At 38.5% G+C, this 16,466-nt stretch overlaps 2 protein-coding genes across 4 annotated transcripts; both read left to right on the top strand.

Annotated features, from left to right (window-relative positions):
- The first annotated feature begins 3,058 nt into the window (after positions 1 to 3,058).
- Positions 3,059 to 4,158, top strand: LOC103695622 (HMG-Y-related protein A-like). The gene is made up of 2 exons (XM_008776992.4): positions 3,059 to 3,203; positions 3,294 to 4,158. Exons 1-2 carry the CDS (start codon positions 3,153 to 3,155, stop codon positions 3,741 to 3,743), a joined length of 501 nt encoding a protein of 166 aa, XP_008775214.2. The 5' UTR covers positions 3,059 to 3,152; the 3' UTR covers positions 3,744 to 4,158.
- A 5,453-nt stretch (positions 4,159 to 9,611) lies between these two features.
- LOC103695639 (DNA-directed RNA polymerase I subunit RPA12-like) lies at positions 9,612 to 16,351 on the top strand. Of its 3 annotated transcripts, none has more exons than XM_026800783.2 (5): positions 9,612 to 10,151; positions 12,437 to 12,477; positions 15,696 to 15,764; positions 15,866 to 15,922; positions 16,023 to 16,351. In XM_026800783.2, exons 1-5 carry the CDS (start codon positions 9,872 to 9,874, stop codon positions 16,098 to 16,100), a joined length of 525 nt encoding a protein of 174 aa, XP_026656584.2. In that variant the 5' UTR covers positions 9,612 to 9,871; the 3' UTR covers positions 16,101 to 16,351. The 3 variants fall into 3 exon arrangements, with proteins under 3 accessions (XP_026656584.2, XP_008775245.2, XP_008775237.2); XM_008777015.4 differs by having other exon boundaries at positions 9,633 to 10,151; positions 15,696 to 15,779; XM_008777023.4 differs by lacking the exon at positions 12,437 to 12,477 and having other exon boundaries at positions 9,616 to 10,151; positions 15,696 to 15,779.
- The last annotated feature ends 115 nt before the right edge of the window (positions 16,352 to 16,466 follow it).

Raw genomic sequence — 16,466 nt, 5'->3', positions numbered from 1 at the left:
AATAATATCTTTCGGCTGGCGTTTTAGTTTACAACAAAGATGTACACTATAGAGGGCATGCATGATTGAAATATCAAAAGTCATGCTATTATACAACTATTGTGAGGACCTATGCGGGCGTGTGTTTACTCCCACATCGGTTATTCGCTGGGTAGATCTTGGGTACTTATACAGGATCAAGGAACCCAAATAATACCTTCCGGCTAGCCATTTTGGGTGAGGTCCTGGGTTGTTACAAATGGTATCGAGCGGACCCGGCCCGTAACTTATGTGGACTAGAGGACACTGCAGCACAGATCCATTGGGGTTGACCACAGACTGATCGTGGTGTTTGTGATTAGATTTGAATGAATTTGAACTCTTAGCCTGACAAGGACGTCAGGGCTTGAACGGGGGGAGTATGTAAGAACCTGTGCGGGCGTGTGTTTAGTCCCACATCGATTATTCGCTGGGTAGATCTTGGGTACTTATACAGGATCAAGGAACCCAAATAATACCTTCCGGCTAGCCATTTTGGGTGAGGTTCTGGGTTGTTACAACTATGCTTGATATAATTTTTAGAAATATATAGGATTTGAATCCCAAACTTTCTCCCAAGGGCGAGTAGCCAACTGAGCTAGCACCGGCAATTGTTGGCAACTGCACTGATTCGTGCCATCCGAGTGTTTTGGAGACGAGAGTTTCGAAGCGCTTGCGAATATATGGCATGAATCAGATGCTAGTCATTTAGGAGGATGTTGTCGGAGAACCCCTTCCATCCAAGGTTCTTTTTCTTATGTAAAATATATATCCAAGGTTTTTAAAATCAGGTCCTCACTTGATTCCAGGTCCCGACGATGATGTGCCAACTTCATAGAGTTGTTTTTCTCATGAGTTAGGTATAACTAACCTATCTACTTCGGGCTGACATGCAATTGATGCAAAAGACTAAATTATTTCTTGAATTGATATATTCCAGACTGTTCTGTAATTCTTTTATATTATTCTGTAAAAGAGGCTCCTGCATTCATTTCAATTCGTTTCCATTACCACCTAATGAAAACAATAAAAACGAGAGCATTTTACTTGGTATATTCTTCCAAAGATTGGAATGAATGAAATTTATTTTATGTTATTTTGTGATCTGGTCACCTAGTTGTATCAACTGTTTTTGCGCGTTTGGTAGTGGGTGAGTTTGTCGCAAAGAAGAGGGTGCTCATGATGGACCCAGCCAATCTACTGTCACCGAGATACAGGCATCATAGAGTTCAAATGTTCCACCATTTAATACTCGGAAATTGGCTTGCACTCCTCTTAGTATAAACCAAGTTCTTATCATGTGGAGATGAAGAATAGAGTGAAAGCAATTTTTTTTTTTAAAAAAAAACCTCTTAGGAGGATGTCGTTTGCTATTTCTGCTATTTTTGGGCTAGTGATGGCGCTTGCAATGCAGGTGGTTATCCATGGAAGGGAGAATTCAGTGTATGTCCGCGAACCGTTAATCAAGAATGTCTTGGAGTAAATTTGACAACTATACTCCTTTCTAAAGTTCATGTGTATATAACACGTAGGGTTTTGTTTGTTATGAATGGGCAAGCATAGGAAGAAATTGAGGCATGCATTTGTGAATGCTTTTCTAGATTTCTAGGAGCAATATAAGTACTTAAGATCTGCTCGGATAATAACCGATGTGAGACTAAACACACGCCCGCATAAGTCGACACATACTTTTTCCGTTCAAACCTTGACGACCTCATCGGGATAAGAGTTTAAATCTAATCATAAGCACTACAATTGGCTCGCAGTCAGTCTCTATGAACCTGTGCTGCAGTGTTCCTTAGTTCACATAGGTTATAGATTAGATCCACTTTAATACCATTTGCAATAATACAAGATCTAGTCTAAAAAGACTAGCTGGAAGAATTTTTTTGGTTCCTTAGTCCTATATAAGTATCCAAAATTTTTTCGGCGAATAATCGATGTGGGACTAAACACACGCCCGCATGGGTCCTCACACACATAATGGGGAAAAATCTAATAGGCAATGCTTGTGTTATTTTCATCATAATGCTTACATGTAGGTGGACAAGATTTCTCCATATTGTAGCATTCCATAATGCAATATTTAGGAATGGATGGACGGCTCACCGAGAAATACAGTCTCGGGGGAAAAAAAAAATCTTTGGCACTGTTAGATTCCACTCTTCTTAAGCATCACGCAACTTTTTGTAGCTGAAAATAGAAACACTTGGAGATTATCCAATCATCCAAGCAAATCTAAAGCAGAGGACTCTTAAACTCTTTCTTCTCGTTCCAGTCAAGACAAGGGTAAGCAATTTGAGTGGAAGGACTGATGCACATAAACTCCCCTTCAACTCTCTCTCATCTCACTCCCTTTCTTATACCAAACTCATCATGTGATAACAGATGACTGAGAGCTTGCTGTTTTCTGCACACCCCTTACTGTTTGTATTCATCTCAATGAATTGGACGGATTCCCGGTTTCTCAAAAAGAAAAAGAAAAAAATACGGAAGCAATTTGAGATGCACATTTTGGCTTAGAATCCAGGTGGCTGGTTGAAACAGGCTGTTCGTAAACTGGAGAGACCAAAATCCACTCTATCTGACAGGATTCTACGATCAGCTTGCCACCTGGTGTTGTGCCTGAAGCAGTCCTGACAAATGCCCACACTGTTCTACAACCTGCTGCAAACGCAAGGGTCCAAATCCAGATCACAGCAGCTTTTATGGCCTTGATTTGGATCTCTAAATTTCCCTGGACTGATGCCTGACATGGACGCTGAATGCTACGCAGTACATGAGACCTGCGACCGGATCCCAACTTGACCTGACCTTGAATCCATCCAGAAAAGAGAAAACCTTTCCGGTCCAAAAACTCGGACCTCGGCTTTGATCCAGATCTGGCCAATCTTACACGGCCGTCCGTCCACTGGCAAATCCAGCCAAGCGTTGACTCGCAAGGACAAGCTAGATCCTGTCGGCGGTCGCAGGTGCCGGCGAGGCGAACCGCGTTCTTTCCCAAAACCCATCTTTAACCTCTCCACTGATCCACTCAACCTTTAATTAACCCCTTCCTCGTTTCCTCGCATCCCAACCCAAACCCACCACACCGCCTCTCTCCCTTTCCCCCCCTCTCGGTCTCTGTCTCTCTCATGGCCCCTGACGAAGATCCCAAGCTCCCCTCCTTCCCCCCCTACCCCGAGGTCAGCCCAAAACTTCATAAAAAATGCCAAACCCTAATTCACCTCTCCTTCTTGGTTTATAGATTTCATCCACCTTTTTTTATGCTTCAGATGATTTTGACGGCGATCTCGGCGCTGGACGAGAAGAGCGGGTCGAGCAAGTCGGCGATATCGAAGCACATCGAGGCGGCGCACGGGGGGCAGCTGCCGCCGTCGCACGCGTCGCTGCTGGCGGGGCACCTTGCCCGCATGACGGAGGCCGGCGAGCTCGTCTTCGGCAACAACTGCTACCTCCGCGCCGGCCCCGACGCCCCGCCACCCCCCAAGCGCGGCCGCGGCCGTCCCCCCAAGCCAAAGCTCCCCCTCTCCCCCGCAGGTCCCCGCCGCCCCCGCGGCCGACCCCCGAAGCCCGTCGACCCCTCCGCCCCCGTAAAGGTCGCCCGCCCCCGCGGTCGCCCCCCCAAGAATCCTGGAGGCGCCTCGGCCGCCGCCGGCACCAAGAGGCCCCGCGGCCGGCCGCCCAAGGTAAGGCCCCAGTTTGCCGAAGTCGGGTTTGTATGAGGCTTTCTGGGAGGGTGATCGAGGGGGAAATGGTACCAAGTTTGGAACTTTTGGTGTTTTACTTGGGAGAAAAAGGTAAATTGGCGGCAGACATGGGAGTGTTTGTGCTTGAAGGGTCCTCGGAGGGATGGTTGGGTTTGTGATTTGCATGTATGTGAAGCAAAGATGATGTTCTGATTGAAAATTGGTAATTAGTGTTCTGAGTTCTGAGTCTTCTGACCTTTACCTTCCTTGTAAGGAGTCTGTTTTCTATCTATGATCTTTTCTTTCTTAATTAAGATGATTACTTGCTCCAATTGTAGCTACCGTACTGATGAATTCTGTTTATGTTGGAGCTAAAGATGCTAATTTAAAATGATGTCTGTGAGGCATGATGTTTCTTAGAAAAAAAAAAAATTGCCTGCATTCTTATATGCTATATTTACTTTTGTGAGCCATGGATGTTGGCTGAAATTGGTTTAGTTACTTAGAATTTCACTTTGGTGAATTTGAGTGAAGTTGGAGCCACGGTAGTTGTAGATGGAAGCAGGCTGCATATGCTACTCAAATATCAGATGGATGAATAAGTTGGGATCTGTGGTATTTGACTTCACATCTGAGTGGAATCTGTTCATATATTTAAGCATGTAATGTATATAGTTAAGTGAGATTGCTTATGGTAAGCACAGTTCAGAGAGATTGTGCTAAAATAGCTGCTGTGGACATACTGATAATGGTGTTCAACCTACTTGTGGTCATTGCTATTTTTGGAGAGAATTAATTTTCTATCCTTGAAATTCTTAATTGGTAATGTCCAGCGGCTTTAATGCTTGATTGGTTATGATTATATCTCCCAACTGGATACTGCTGTAGCTTCCTTGCTTGTTTAGCTTTGCTAGAAGATACAATAGCTAGTCATGTCTTGTAGATTCCTTATATGCATGTAAAAAATTATGTTAGTAGATTGTGCACTCATTCTGTGGTATGTTTCCAAGAAACTTATTGGATGCATCGTCTTTAAAAATTATTATGTGATTAATATAATTTTATTTTAATAATTATCATAGTATCATTTTAACTTAACCAGAAATCCAATATCTCAAATTTGCATTCTTTGCTTACCGCCCTAGGGCAGGTCGAATCTTTTGTTCTATCATTTATTTTCTCTTGTGTGTTATCCAATGTTGAATTGTGTCTAATTGTCATGTGAAGACTGTTGCCCGCCCTTTGGATTTATTACTAGAATATCATTACAATTTTAGCTGCAGTCCTGCAGGTAATAAGATTTAACATTATTATGTTGGCTTTTCTTCCTTTGTCACTTAATTTTCTACTATATACCTGACCTGAACAGCCTCAGGAATCAGTCCGTGCCACAGCTTTGAAGTAACCCAAAACAACAGCCCCAGTTTCCATCTTGCTGCCTTTCTGGTGCAGAAGGCCAACCAGCTGCAATTTTGATCGGTTGCAGAGATCAGTTGAGGTAACCTGCATTTGGGATTCTAATTGTCACCACATCAACCTCTTTTTTCCTTATCTTCGAGCCAAAGCGCTGAACTTGCTGCTAAAACAGTTCTTACCAGCCCTTCTTTTTACCCAGCTGCCCATTTTTATACCACTGGACTTTTCTTTTTCTCCGTCAGGCTGTAAAAAACAGCCACCTGTACTAACATTCTACATCCTCAGCTGGACCTGGGAACTTGAACCTTTGACCTTTCCTTTCATGGACCTGGACCCAAACAGCCTTCTTTCAGTCAAATTTGAAATAAACCAGGGCGTCCTATCTGTCAAAGCTCCTGGAGTGTATCTTCAATCAGCTGAAAGGACAGAAAGATGTGGTTACAGCACCCAGCAACTGGTTTCTTCACATTTGAGTGAATTGGAGTGAAAGATAAATTTGCTTTTCGCTGCGGTAACTTCTGAACCTCAAAGTCTTTAAAATATACTTAGCTGAATTTATGGTTAAGTGCTTCTTATTTCAGCTCATCCTTAAAATTCTTCCATCGTATGGAACTTTTGCCCTTGCATCATAGGTGGTCTGTTTGTTGCTTTTAGGTACCTTCTTTATTAATTCACATGTGTAGGTTGTCTTCTCAAGGATGTCCTATATCCAAATTATATGAATGCATATTAAAAAGAAAGGGGAAAAAATTGAAGATAAATCAAGTTAATGTTTTATGTGGATTGTGGATCCCAGTCCAAGCGATATGTTTATGTTCCTTATTGCACATTATACCTTGAATGATTGCAAGCGTATAAATCATCTTTAAATGGTTCCTTGCTTTCACATGTTTTATTATTTGTTATGTAATTGTTAGTTGCACAGGAACATGTAGAAAATAGGTGCACATGCTTTTGTTGATGGATAATAAAATACTCTGTAGAGTTTTAAGCTAATTGAAAACCACTTTCTCTGCTGGTAAGTACTTGACTTCGACATAGCAATGTATGATTTGTGAAGGATATTTTAGGGATAATGCAGTGTATCATGGATATAATTCATGAAACCATCAAATATGTGAACTTGTGAAGTCAAATATATCGTTTATACTATAAGATTATTTTTTGGCTTAGAGATGGTTTTGGGGCTTTAGATAAAGATGGTCGGAGCTGAGATTTAAGCAATAGAGAAGGAACAGAAAAGAAGAAAGAAAATTTGACACAGAGACGGCAAGGAACTTTGAATATTACTGAAATCAGTTCTAGGAATCATTCCTTGGAGTAGTTTGTGCCAAATCCATGTCCCGCGTACTGTACTAGTCAAGCATGTGGTAACATGAGTAAAGAATTCTCAGTGGAATGTCTTTAGTATGTTTATTCTCAAAGTGATTGCTATATTGACATTCTAGACTTTTTTAAATTTAATGAGCTAAAACATCTCAACCTTCATTTGTATTCTGTGGATGTCTTTAGTACTTTCATTCTCAAAGTGATTGATATATTGACATTTCGGACTTTTTGAAAGTTAATGAGCCGAAGCATCTTAACTTTCTTTTGTAGCCTATGTTATCTTGGCAATTTCTTTCTCTATGATTATCTTAGAGTTTTTCTTTAGCAATTTTGGTAGGATATAGGGGATTTTAGCAGCAGCATGTGCCTAGACACCATTGATAATTGATATATTTGCAGAGTGACTCTAACGCTCATTACCACACCTAGAAATATTGTCATTTCAACATCTGTACTACTGAACTTGTGAAGCTGCAATAAGTTGTATTTGATTTAACTTTGTTATTTGATTTTTATCATGCACACAAGACTTATTATCGTCGGAATTTTTAATGATGGTTGGATTGTTCTGACGCAGGCAAGAATGTTGTTCAAACACAATACATATAATTATGGTCATATTTTATTTTTTTGGCGTCCATCATATTTTATTTGTTATTCATTCTTTTTACAAGCAACATGTTTACAATCCTGCTTTTTCTGATTATCATTGTTCTTCAATGGTAGTTTAGCTTCATGCACACCATGGAGCACTTGATAGGAAATAAAATCTTTATAATGGTTAGCTGGAATAATATAGAGCAGTCTGGTCTTGACTAACCCTATTCGCAAAAGTTAGTTCTATATCTCGAATCTATTATTTGTAGAAACATACATGACAGAGTTAGATTTGTAAATTGCAATTGAGGATTTTTTTTTCAATTTTGTTGACATGATGCAATTTTTTTTATCTTTGGTTGTTTTTGTTTTGTTATACCTCGATGGAAAATACAAGTATATGCTCTATAATAGATCTTTCAAATTAGAATTGTTTTTAATCCAACCAATTCAAGTTTCCCAATTTAGAATGATGGTAATATTATCCTTGGGATTAATAACATTGGTGACTTGGTAAAATGTAGACATTCTGAATCTATAATGCTAAGATTGCAGCAATTCATTCAACTCTTGATATCAGTACAAATGAGGCCAAATACCTTCACTTTAAGCATTTGATCATCAAAGATCTTTTATTTTGTTATTATCTAATCTGCCAAGCAACAGAGAATCTCAAGTCCTTTTTCTTATGCAATTTCCGTGGCATAGCAGCTTTTTCCTTGCAAGAAAAACCATTTTGATGATTTATTGTCGGCTTACATCCGGACAACATGCAATTTTAAGTTGTAGAATGTCCCTATCTTTTGTTTATCATTGTTATTTCTTATAACTTAGCATGATTCAATTTGAAAATGCTGTCCTATTTTTTGGTCTAAATTATGTGGTCTTAGGTTCTAATTCTTAAAATCAGGTTTTTCTTCCATGGTCTTGTTCTATAGATGTTTGATTCCGGCAGTTTGAGGTGCTGACAGAATCCAATCGAGATGCAGCAGCAGTTTTTCAAGCTTTAGCTGTAATTCTTTGCCGACCATGGGAATGATCATTTGAATGCCGAATAAATCCAGTGATTTGAGATCATAAAGTTTGCTTTGATTTGAGTGTATGTTAAAATCCCTCGAGTCTTTTGGAATGAGATAGTTGTCCCCTGAACTTGCTACCAAATTCAACATAGGCATAGTTCCCCAATAGCAACCACAGACCTTTAATGCATGGAAATTTAGTACATTATCCCGTCCTAGGTTTTTGTTTTTATGCACATATTTCTCTTGCAGGCAATTATTGCATCATCGAAGGATAGAGACCAACTGCCATTGCCATATCGGTAACATGCGGAAGATCACTTTAAAAATCATGATAGCATCCCATTTTAAGAGTTCAGGTTAGGTTTCGTTCCATTTTTTCTTTATGCCTTTTATGACTACAGAAAGGTGTTAAGAGATTCAGATCTTGCATGCGTCATGACATCACTCCTCTGGTATGGATGCCAAATAAAGGGGCAAATTAGTGAGTCAGATATTTTCAGGATTTGCTTGTTTACTGCTGAATATAGCATTCCTTTATAGATTAGCTGAGCAAACTATGAACTTCTTTTAATACTAAAAAACTACAGAATAAGCTGAGTTTAGAAAGTTGAGCACATTTACTATTCGAAGCAAGGATTAAGTTACAGGCACTTCTGTGGCCTTTGCGAATGGTCTGACATCAAAATTTTTGTTCTTGTTCTTCTTGTCGTGTAAATTGTCTTGATAATTTAACTCATTTAACCTATTGTCAAAATGCCGAGCGATAGTTGGAGAATCAAAAATTACGTGTTAACACCAATATAATAGTCAGACTAGGTGAAAGCACTATTGAGGGAGTAATGCAGGTGAATACTTCGTGCTCTGTAAAGCGTGTGCAAGTTGTCATCCCTTTTTCTTATCTCAGATGCTCATATCGCTTTGGTTGTCTGGTCCAGCGGTCAATAGAAGGGGTGGTGTCCTCGAGCATTTTATAGCGTTTTTGCTTAACAAATATTTGCAGACAGACCAAGCATGTTTTCAGATAGGTAAACGGATTGCGGACTGGATGGTTTCATATGTGGCTAGTCACTCCAGAGGCATCCTGTGGGTTGAGAAAGGAGAGTTGCTTTGGAATTTGTTATTTTTTGATTTAATTGGCTGTATTCATGCTAGAAATATATGAATCAATCGTTTTTAGCCTTTTTTTTTTTTTTTGCATGAATACCTTCCTAAATATCGAATTTTGTCTGAATATCTTTCCAAAATTAATATTTGCATGTATACTTGCATAAAATACTTGTTTTGTTATTCTATCCTTTTTTTTCTTATTTTTGTATGTATACCTACGTCATCTAATGCCGTTAAAAAATTAACTATTTTCAAATTAAAATGACTAAAGTATCTTTAATGGATAGATGTGTAAAAAAAAAAAAAAAACATTTATAAGATGATCGCAGTGGAGGACAAAAAAATAATTTAAAAAATTTATTTATTTATTTATTAAAATAATTTATTGTTTTTATTAATGGCATTAGAAGAATCGTTATATTAGGAGTATTTTTAGAGGGTATTTATGCAAATTTAAATTCTTAAAAAAATATTTATGCAAAAAAAATCTAAAAAAAATAATTATTTGCGGATCAAAGTCACGAGTTTTTGCAAGCCAGAAGAATGAGGTATGCAGCGACGTGTGTTATGTTCGGGCTGGATTGGGCCTATGTGCATGGACTTCGTTGGTTGCGCAAGCCGCCTTACGACGCTACCCATGCTGCTTAAAGCTTGCATGATGGGCCTGATAACTTGGATCGAATTGGAATTTGGATGGATTTGAGTTTCGGGTCCGTCGATGTTGATGAGTCGAGAACCTCACTCGTCCGTGCAGGTTCGGCGGGGCGGTGGACCGAAACCCTTTCTAGTTTCTTCTCTCTTTCTCTCTCCCTCCCGCCGCTCTCCGCCAGGCGGCCGTCGTCGGAACGGCAGGGGATGGCGTTCTGCGAGGCCCGCGATTTCTTGTTCTGCGGCATGTGCGGGACGCTTCTCTCCTTCGACTCGCTGGACTTCGCCGAGTGCCCTCTCTGCGGCTTCAAGCGCGCGGCCAAAGGTACCATCGCCTCCTCCGCTCCTCCTCCTATATGTGATGGCCTTGCTCTTCCTATTATTAGGATTTGAGGGGATCGTTTCTTGATCGAGGCATCATCTACATCGTCATCGTCGTCTGAATTTAACGGTGTCATCGAACTGCTTTATATGGTCGAATCGTAGACGTGATCTTTTCTAGGGTTTTAGACTTCTGAAATTTTGTAGAAACCAAAGGTCTTGTTCTTGTGGTTTGATTTTCTGCAAGCGGGTGGAATTGCGATTTGATGGTCTTGGTTTATCTGGCATCTTTGTTTACTGAAGGGTGCCCGATTTTACCTGCAGCAACTGACGTCCTTTTCTTCCGTAGACACGCCCACGATATATTTGTTGGAAAGCGCACAGCGTTTCATGCAGAGATGTCCTCTTGAAAATTCCTCCTGCATTAATGTAGGTGATGCAGGCACTCCTTTGGAATACGGTGATATGTGTTTTAGAGAAGGGTGGATTGAATTAAAAAGAAAGACTAAGCTTTCAAAAATTAATTAAAATCAAGAACTCTTGATACTCAGATTTAGATTTATGGCTCAATATGTGTATCAGAAAAGAAAACAGAAAAAATTCTAAAATTAATGCTGCTATATATTGTAAATAGTATTTTTTTAACCAAAACCTGAAATTTACAGCCATCCATTGTAAATCTTGTTTGTCTGTTTCAAAAGCAAAATTTTGCTGAAAAATATTCAAAGGAAAAAGACCTAAGAACTGATCCAAGATTGATAACTTGTGTCGCAGACAAAATTGTAGTCTTTAGTTGTATTGACCATAACTCCAAAAGGGGCCATATCTTGTCATATATATTTTAATTCATGTGGTTCTTGATGAGTTGGACAACTCATTTGATAACTTACAAAGTGGTGCCATCTCATCTTCATCTTCAAGAAGGTTTATCCTTGGTAAAGCTGTCTTCTTACTCTTATGTGTTCACAAATTGTATCAGAATGATGATTATTTGTCCGCTTTTTAGGATTTTAGAAATTTGAGCTTTCGCTCTCTATGTATGTGTGTGTGAGATAGAGTTTGCTCTTCTCAAGATGAAGGTATGTACTTCTTTGATCTCCAAAATCAATAATGGACATCCAAATCAAGGATCTACATATTGTTTGTGATATGCACCACAAAAAAGCCTATAAACCAAAAATCGCATGTTTTACTACTCTCTAACCTATGAATTAAGTGGATGTACAAATATATAATTAAAATGATAGCAGACTATATTGTTTAAAGATCTAAGTATTAAATCTATTGATTTTTAATGTACATATGTTTTAACATGTATAGATCATGATCGATAAGTTTAAATGGCCCATAATGTATTTTAACATATTAGCATAATAAAAATCATCTAGTTCTGTGTTCACTTGATGCATAGGTTAGAGATCATGAAAATATATAATTTTTGATTTTGAGATATTTTTAGTGGTATAGATTATGATTAACGATATGGATCTTTGATTTGTATGCCCAATTATTGATCGTGGACTTGAAATAAGTAGATAACACTCTTGTCTTGAGAGAAACGTAGTTCATTCCTATCTATAACAAAATCATTCATTCAATAAAAATTTATTCGTTCACCATGTGATGACGACCCATCACAAAGGTTCCAAGTCAATGCTTTTTCTATATGTTGCTTCTATGGGAGAAGCAAATACCATGCCATGTTTACTTTCAATGAGGATCTCGGAACAGGTTGCATAATCATAATTATAGTCACAATCATCAAGCCTTTTTCCAACTGTTAGGGGCTTAGTTGTATGGATTCTCGTTCACCAAGCATTCTTATTTAGGGCCAAAGGCTCTAATGTTATTCCAAGTTTCTCGGTGTCATTCCTTACATCCTTCATCCATGTTACCCTTAGCTCTTACCCTCTTTTTATTCATCTTCAACACAAATTAAGGTATCTCTCCTTACTAGAGCCTCTTCAGATCTTCGTTGCACATGTCCATACTATCTCAATTGATTTTTCATCACTTTATCCTTAAGTTTTGTAACTTCTACAACTCCTCTAATAAATTCTTTGATGGCAAACTTCATCATCTAGTCATTTCTTTCATATAAACTCCTCTAATATATTTTTAGGTTTCTTTTGTCACCATGCTTCCTACTACTGTATATCTTTTGTTATGCTTATCGACTACTTTCCGATGTTCTTTGGCCATATGAAATTAAAAATTTTGAAGATACTCCTTTTTTAGTCTTACTATATGGACACTTCTAATTAGAAGATTGCTTTTTTTTTTTTCTAGATATTGAAGGGAGGGAAGCACAATACATTATCATAGCCGAGGTATGCATTGTCGTCATATAATCAAATCCTTCATTTGCCATTGTAACATCTCCTTGTTGATATTACCCACTGAGTAATAATTAGCATCCTTGATTGGTGCATGAAACAATCATTTAGTAACCGAATATTGGAGAATATTGAGATTGGATCTCTTAGTTCATAACAACCATCTACCTCATCTACAAAGTCGTTCTGCCTCTTAATTCAATTTGTTGGCTTGTAATTTGCTGGTTGTTGCCATAAGATTGGTAAGTTATGGCGCAAAAGTAAGGTTGCTCAATTGTGAGATGGAGGTCATGGGTTCGAAATGCGAAAATAGCCTCTCTACATGCAGGGTTGAGGCTGTGTACAATTAACACTCTCCGGACCCCACAATGGCAGGAGTCTCATGCACTGGGCCGTATTTTTTTTTTGCACAATAAGGCTGGTGATCGTAGATTCTTCAAGATGCAAATATTGCTTTCTAGAAGAATCTGACAGGAGGCCAAAAATGCAAATTTTATATAGATGATGGTTTTTTTTGTAATGCTATCATTTTATTCTTTCAGGTAAGGAAATGAGTTTTACTATGACAAGCAGCAGTTTGTGTTAGACCGAACTAGCTAGGAAGGCATTAACTCATAGTTGCACAAAGTGAGAACAAAGAAAAGTTTGAGCTTGGAGAGTAGGGAGCATTTATACAAAATGTTGGAGTGCTTGAAACTATAAGAAATATATATATTATACACACTAATTAACATATAAATCAAACGAATCCAATATTGAGTTTATTCATGGCATTAAACTTAATGCATGCTATATGTAACTTGGATACCATAAGGGATACAGAAATTTCAGAAAATTAATTTCGTTCTTTTGAGTTTAAAGGTAAATTGACTATGTGGCCTTAAGTCATAAATTGTGCAAAGTTGTAGAGAATAGGATCATGTTTCATGATAGTGTCTTAGAAATTGAGACAAAAGCCGCAAAAATGGGAGAGAAAAAGAGATAACACCTAGAAATAATATTGCCAACCAAATGTTGATTCATCTTGACAATACTCATAATCCTCACCTGGATGCATAACAGTCCAGTAATGTTACTCAAGCAACTGTTATCCTACCCTTACTACTCAATGAGTGAACTATTCTTAAGGAGGACAACCGAGTAATCAGGTTTATTGTAAAAACAGTACCACATTCTACCTGTTAATTAGCATTTTTCAGAAAATTGTCTCAGCTTCATGATTATCTTAGAGCCTTTTATCCGCATTAATGAATTTTCCAAGTGCATGCATAGCCTCCAGATTTCCTTTGCTACATTAGCTACCCAGCTAACACTTATGAATCCATGTGATGCATATGGGCCTGCACCTTGTCAAATTGTTCTCAAGCTATCAATCATCCAAGTATGCATTGTTTGAACTCAAATTTAGTTGATTATTTTTCTCCCTCTCTTTTTTAGACAGCACTAGGATGTTGACCTAAACTGCATGTCTTGTGTCATCTATATTTAGTGGCTTTCTTGATGAAATTTTGATCAGGATTCATGCTCATAAGATTTGACTATAGCTTTACGTTGGTTGTTAACCTCCCGCAACCCTCCTTTATCCGGGCTTGGGACTGGCTATATGCAAAACTTAGGCTGAGTACGAAAGGTGTCTCAGTGCACAAGGCTCTTGCAACTATGGGGTACAGGGGTAAGTCGGATGTATGCAACCTTATTGGACATTTTCATGTTCCGAACTAGTGATATTACAATAGAGTAGCCTTACCATTGCGTCAAGGCTCGCCCTCTAAAGGGCGGTCTAGTGCACAAGGCTCTCGCCTGGGGTTCGGAGAGAGATGTAGTCAACCTTATCCTTGCATGCAAAGAGGTTATTTCTATGTATCGAACTCGTGACATGCAAGTCATAGTGAAGCAACCTTACCATTGCCTCGAGGCTTACCCTCATATTCTATCACAATCCATGGACTTTATGAAACCCACCTCAACCTTATGTTAGTCCTCTATGATATGGCATTGAGTTCCTACTGGAGCAATCGGCAAGAAATTGATTTTCCTTGAATAGTAGAAGACCATTTGGCACAGCTATATCCTGCCTTGTTGGGTAGACAATTTAAACTCTTGCGATGGGGGAAAACCCATCTAGATTCCTCTAAACTTAGAAAAAGTACAGATGGAGGAGCAAGAAGGCAAGTTTTGATATAGACACTAATTATAAGCCACACAAAATATAATTTAAAAAATCCAGTTATAAAATACATCATTTCATTGCCCTAAATTTGGTCTGGTTTTAGTTGGTTTCAGTCAAAACTTGGCACCATATTAGTTAATGGATAGTACATAATTGAACATATACCCTCAGTTGAGACATCCTATGTGTATGGGATTCTTGGTAATTCAAACTATACCTGACATTTGCAATAGTTTCAAAATTAAAGTTTTCATGGACATCTCAAGCAGTACTGGAGCTTGATGTGAAGAAGTTGCTGATAGTTAAATTATTCTTTGCTACAAAATTGCTGTCCGAGCAACAGGACTTGTTCCTACTTCCTACCATACATATTTTGATAATTCTGCAACAAAAAGTTCTACATTACTGTGACCTTGGCATCCTCTCCAAATTGGACCCTAGTCACCGTACTCTCTCTCTCTCTCTGTGTTCTCTCTCTGTGTGTGTGTGACATAAGGAGAGATGCTCATACTATTGAACTATAGGCTCCCTCTGTGAGATGAACTCATCAGAGAAGAGCGAAGGGGCACATATTTTTTATTTCTATAATAACAGAAAGCAGTTGACTTCCCTCAATTTACACCCTCATAGTCATATTATGGTGTTTGACTTTGATGTCAAATGTCTGGTTTGTACTAACTTGGTTCTTCACCGTTGGTTCTTTATTCTCTGGCCTTGCACTTGCAAAATTAATTAAGGAGCAGATCATGAATTGTTAATCCATGTGGCTGTATATAAATAGGGAGGTCAGTACTCGAGAGTCCTGCCGCCCTTCAAAAGATTTTTGGAAAAAAAAAAAAAATCCTTTGTTGGTCAATCTGATTCAGGGATTATGCCTGGAAAATAAGGCTGCAAGCTATTCATGGGAATGACAGCAATAGACTGGATAAAGATTTTGTTTGCGCTTTTGTTCAAAGAGAGTGTTTTTTTGATAATTTTTAGAGTTTGCCTTTTCTTAGATTAATTCTGATGGTTTTTTTTGGTATTTTTCCTTTGTTTTCAGGATATTAGAAGGGAGCTGAAGATTGAGCCTTTTGTAGTTCTTGAAACAACTCCGGTCGATGAAGCAGTGGTGCAAAGAGCAGTGGTGAGTATTTGTTGACGTTATTAACTGATATTGTTCGCATTCAAAGCCGTCAAACTTAGCCCATGATTTCTTTTCAATTACTATAGGTAAATGAATCATGTCCTCAATGTCATCATCCCCAGCTTGAATATTATACCAGACAGGTAAGTAGCCAGCTTCTACATATTTGTTTGCTTTCTGAGTCATTTGAAATGTCTTGTTTGCATCATTATTCTTGACAATTCTTCTAAACTTAATTTGCAGCTACGATCAGCTGATGAAGGGCAGACTGTTTTTTATGAATGCCCAGAGTGCAGGCATAAGTTTTCAGTCAACACATGAGAAAAATTTCTTATTGCCCAACCGATTTATAGCATTTTTGCAGATGCTGCCTAATTGTCTAGATTATAAAATGTTATAAAGAAGGTTTTTACATGAGAAAAATTTGATGTGCTTGGTTGCTAAGCCTTGTACTGGGTAGTTGAAAATTTTCAAACGAAACTGCCTTGGTAAACATTCATGCACATTATCAACAAACACCTGCCTCTTGTAACACGATACTTCTAATTAGAGGTGTGAACTTACCCTAAAAACCCGAGCCATGAACTGAAACAGGTCGACCCTTTTGTTGCATGCAGGCAGCCCCCCTAGTTTTCATACGCCGTTATCAACATCTTTTTACGTTTTCGGGAAGCTCAGCTGGGCCGG

The sequence above is a fragment of the Phoenix dactylifera genome, chromosome 8 (genome assembly GCF_009389715.1).
Source record: "Phoenix dactylifera cultivar Barhee BC4 chromosome 8, palm_55x_up_171113_PBpolish2nd_filt_p, whole genome shotgun sequence".
Classification (NCBI taxonomy): Eukaryota; Viridiplantae; Streptophyta; class Magnoliopsida; order Arecales; family Arecaceae; genus Phoenix; species Phoenix dactylifera.
The sequence above is the reverse complement of the archived record's forward strand: the minus strand, read 5'-3'. Positions and strand labels throughout refer to the sequence as shown.

Coding starts and splice junctions, on each gene's coding strand:
- LOC103695639 (XM_008777015.4), top strand. CDS start 9,872: ATGGATTTGAGTTTCGGGTCCGTCGATGTTGATGAGTCGAGAACCTCA. Junction 15,780..15,865: donor CAGTGGTGCAAAGAGCAGTG/GTGAGTATTTGT, acceptor CAATTACTATAG/GTAAATGAATCATGTCCTCA. Junction 15,923..16,022: donor TTGAATATTATACCAGACAG/GTAAGTAGCCAG, acceptor CTTAATTTGCAG/CTACGATCAGCTGATGAAGG.
- LOC103695622 (XM_008776992.4), top strand. CDS start 3,153: ATGGCCCCTGACGAAGATCCCAAGCTCCCCTCCTTCCCCCCCTACCCC. Junction 3,204..3,293: donor CCTTCCCCCCCTACCCCGAG/GTCAGCCCAAAA, acceptor TTTATGCTTCAG/ATGATTTTGACGGCGATCTC.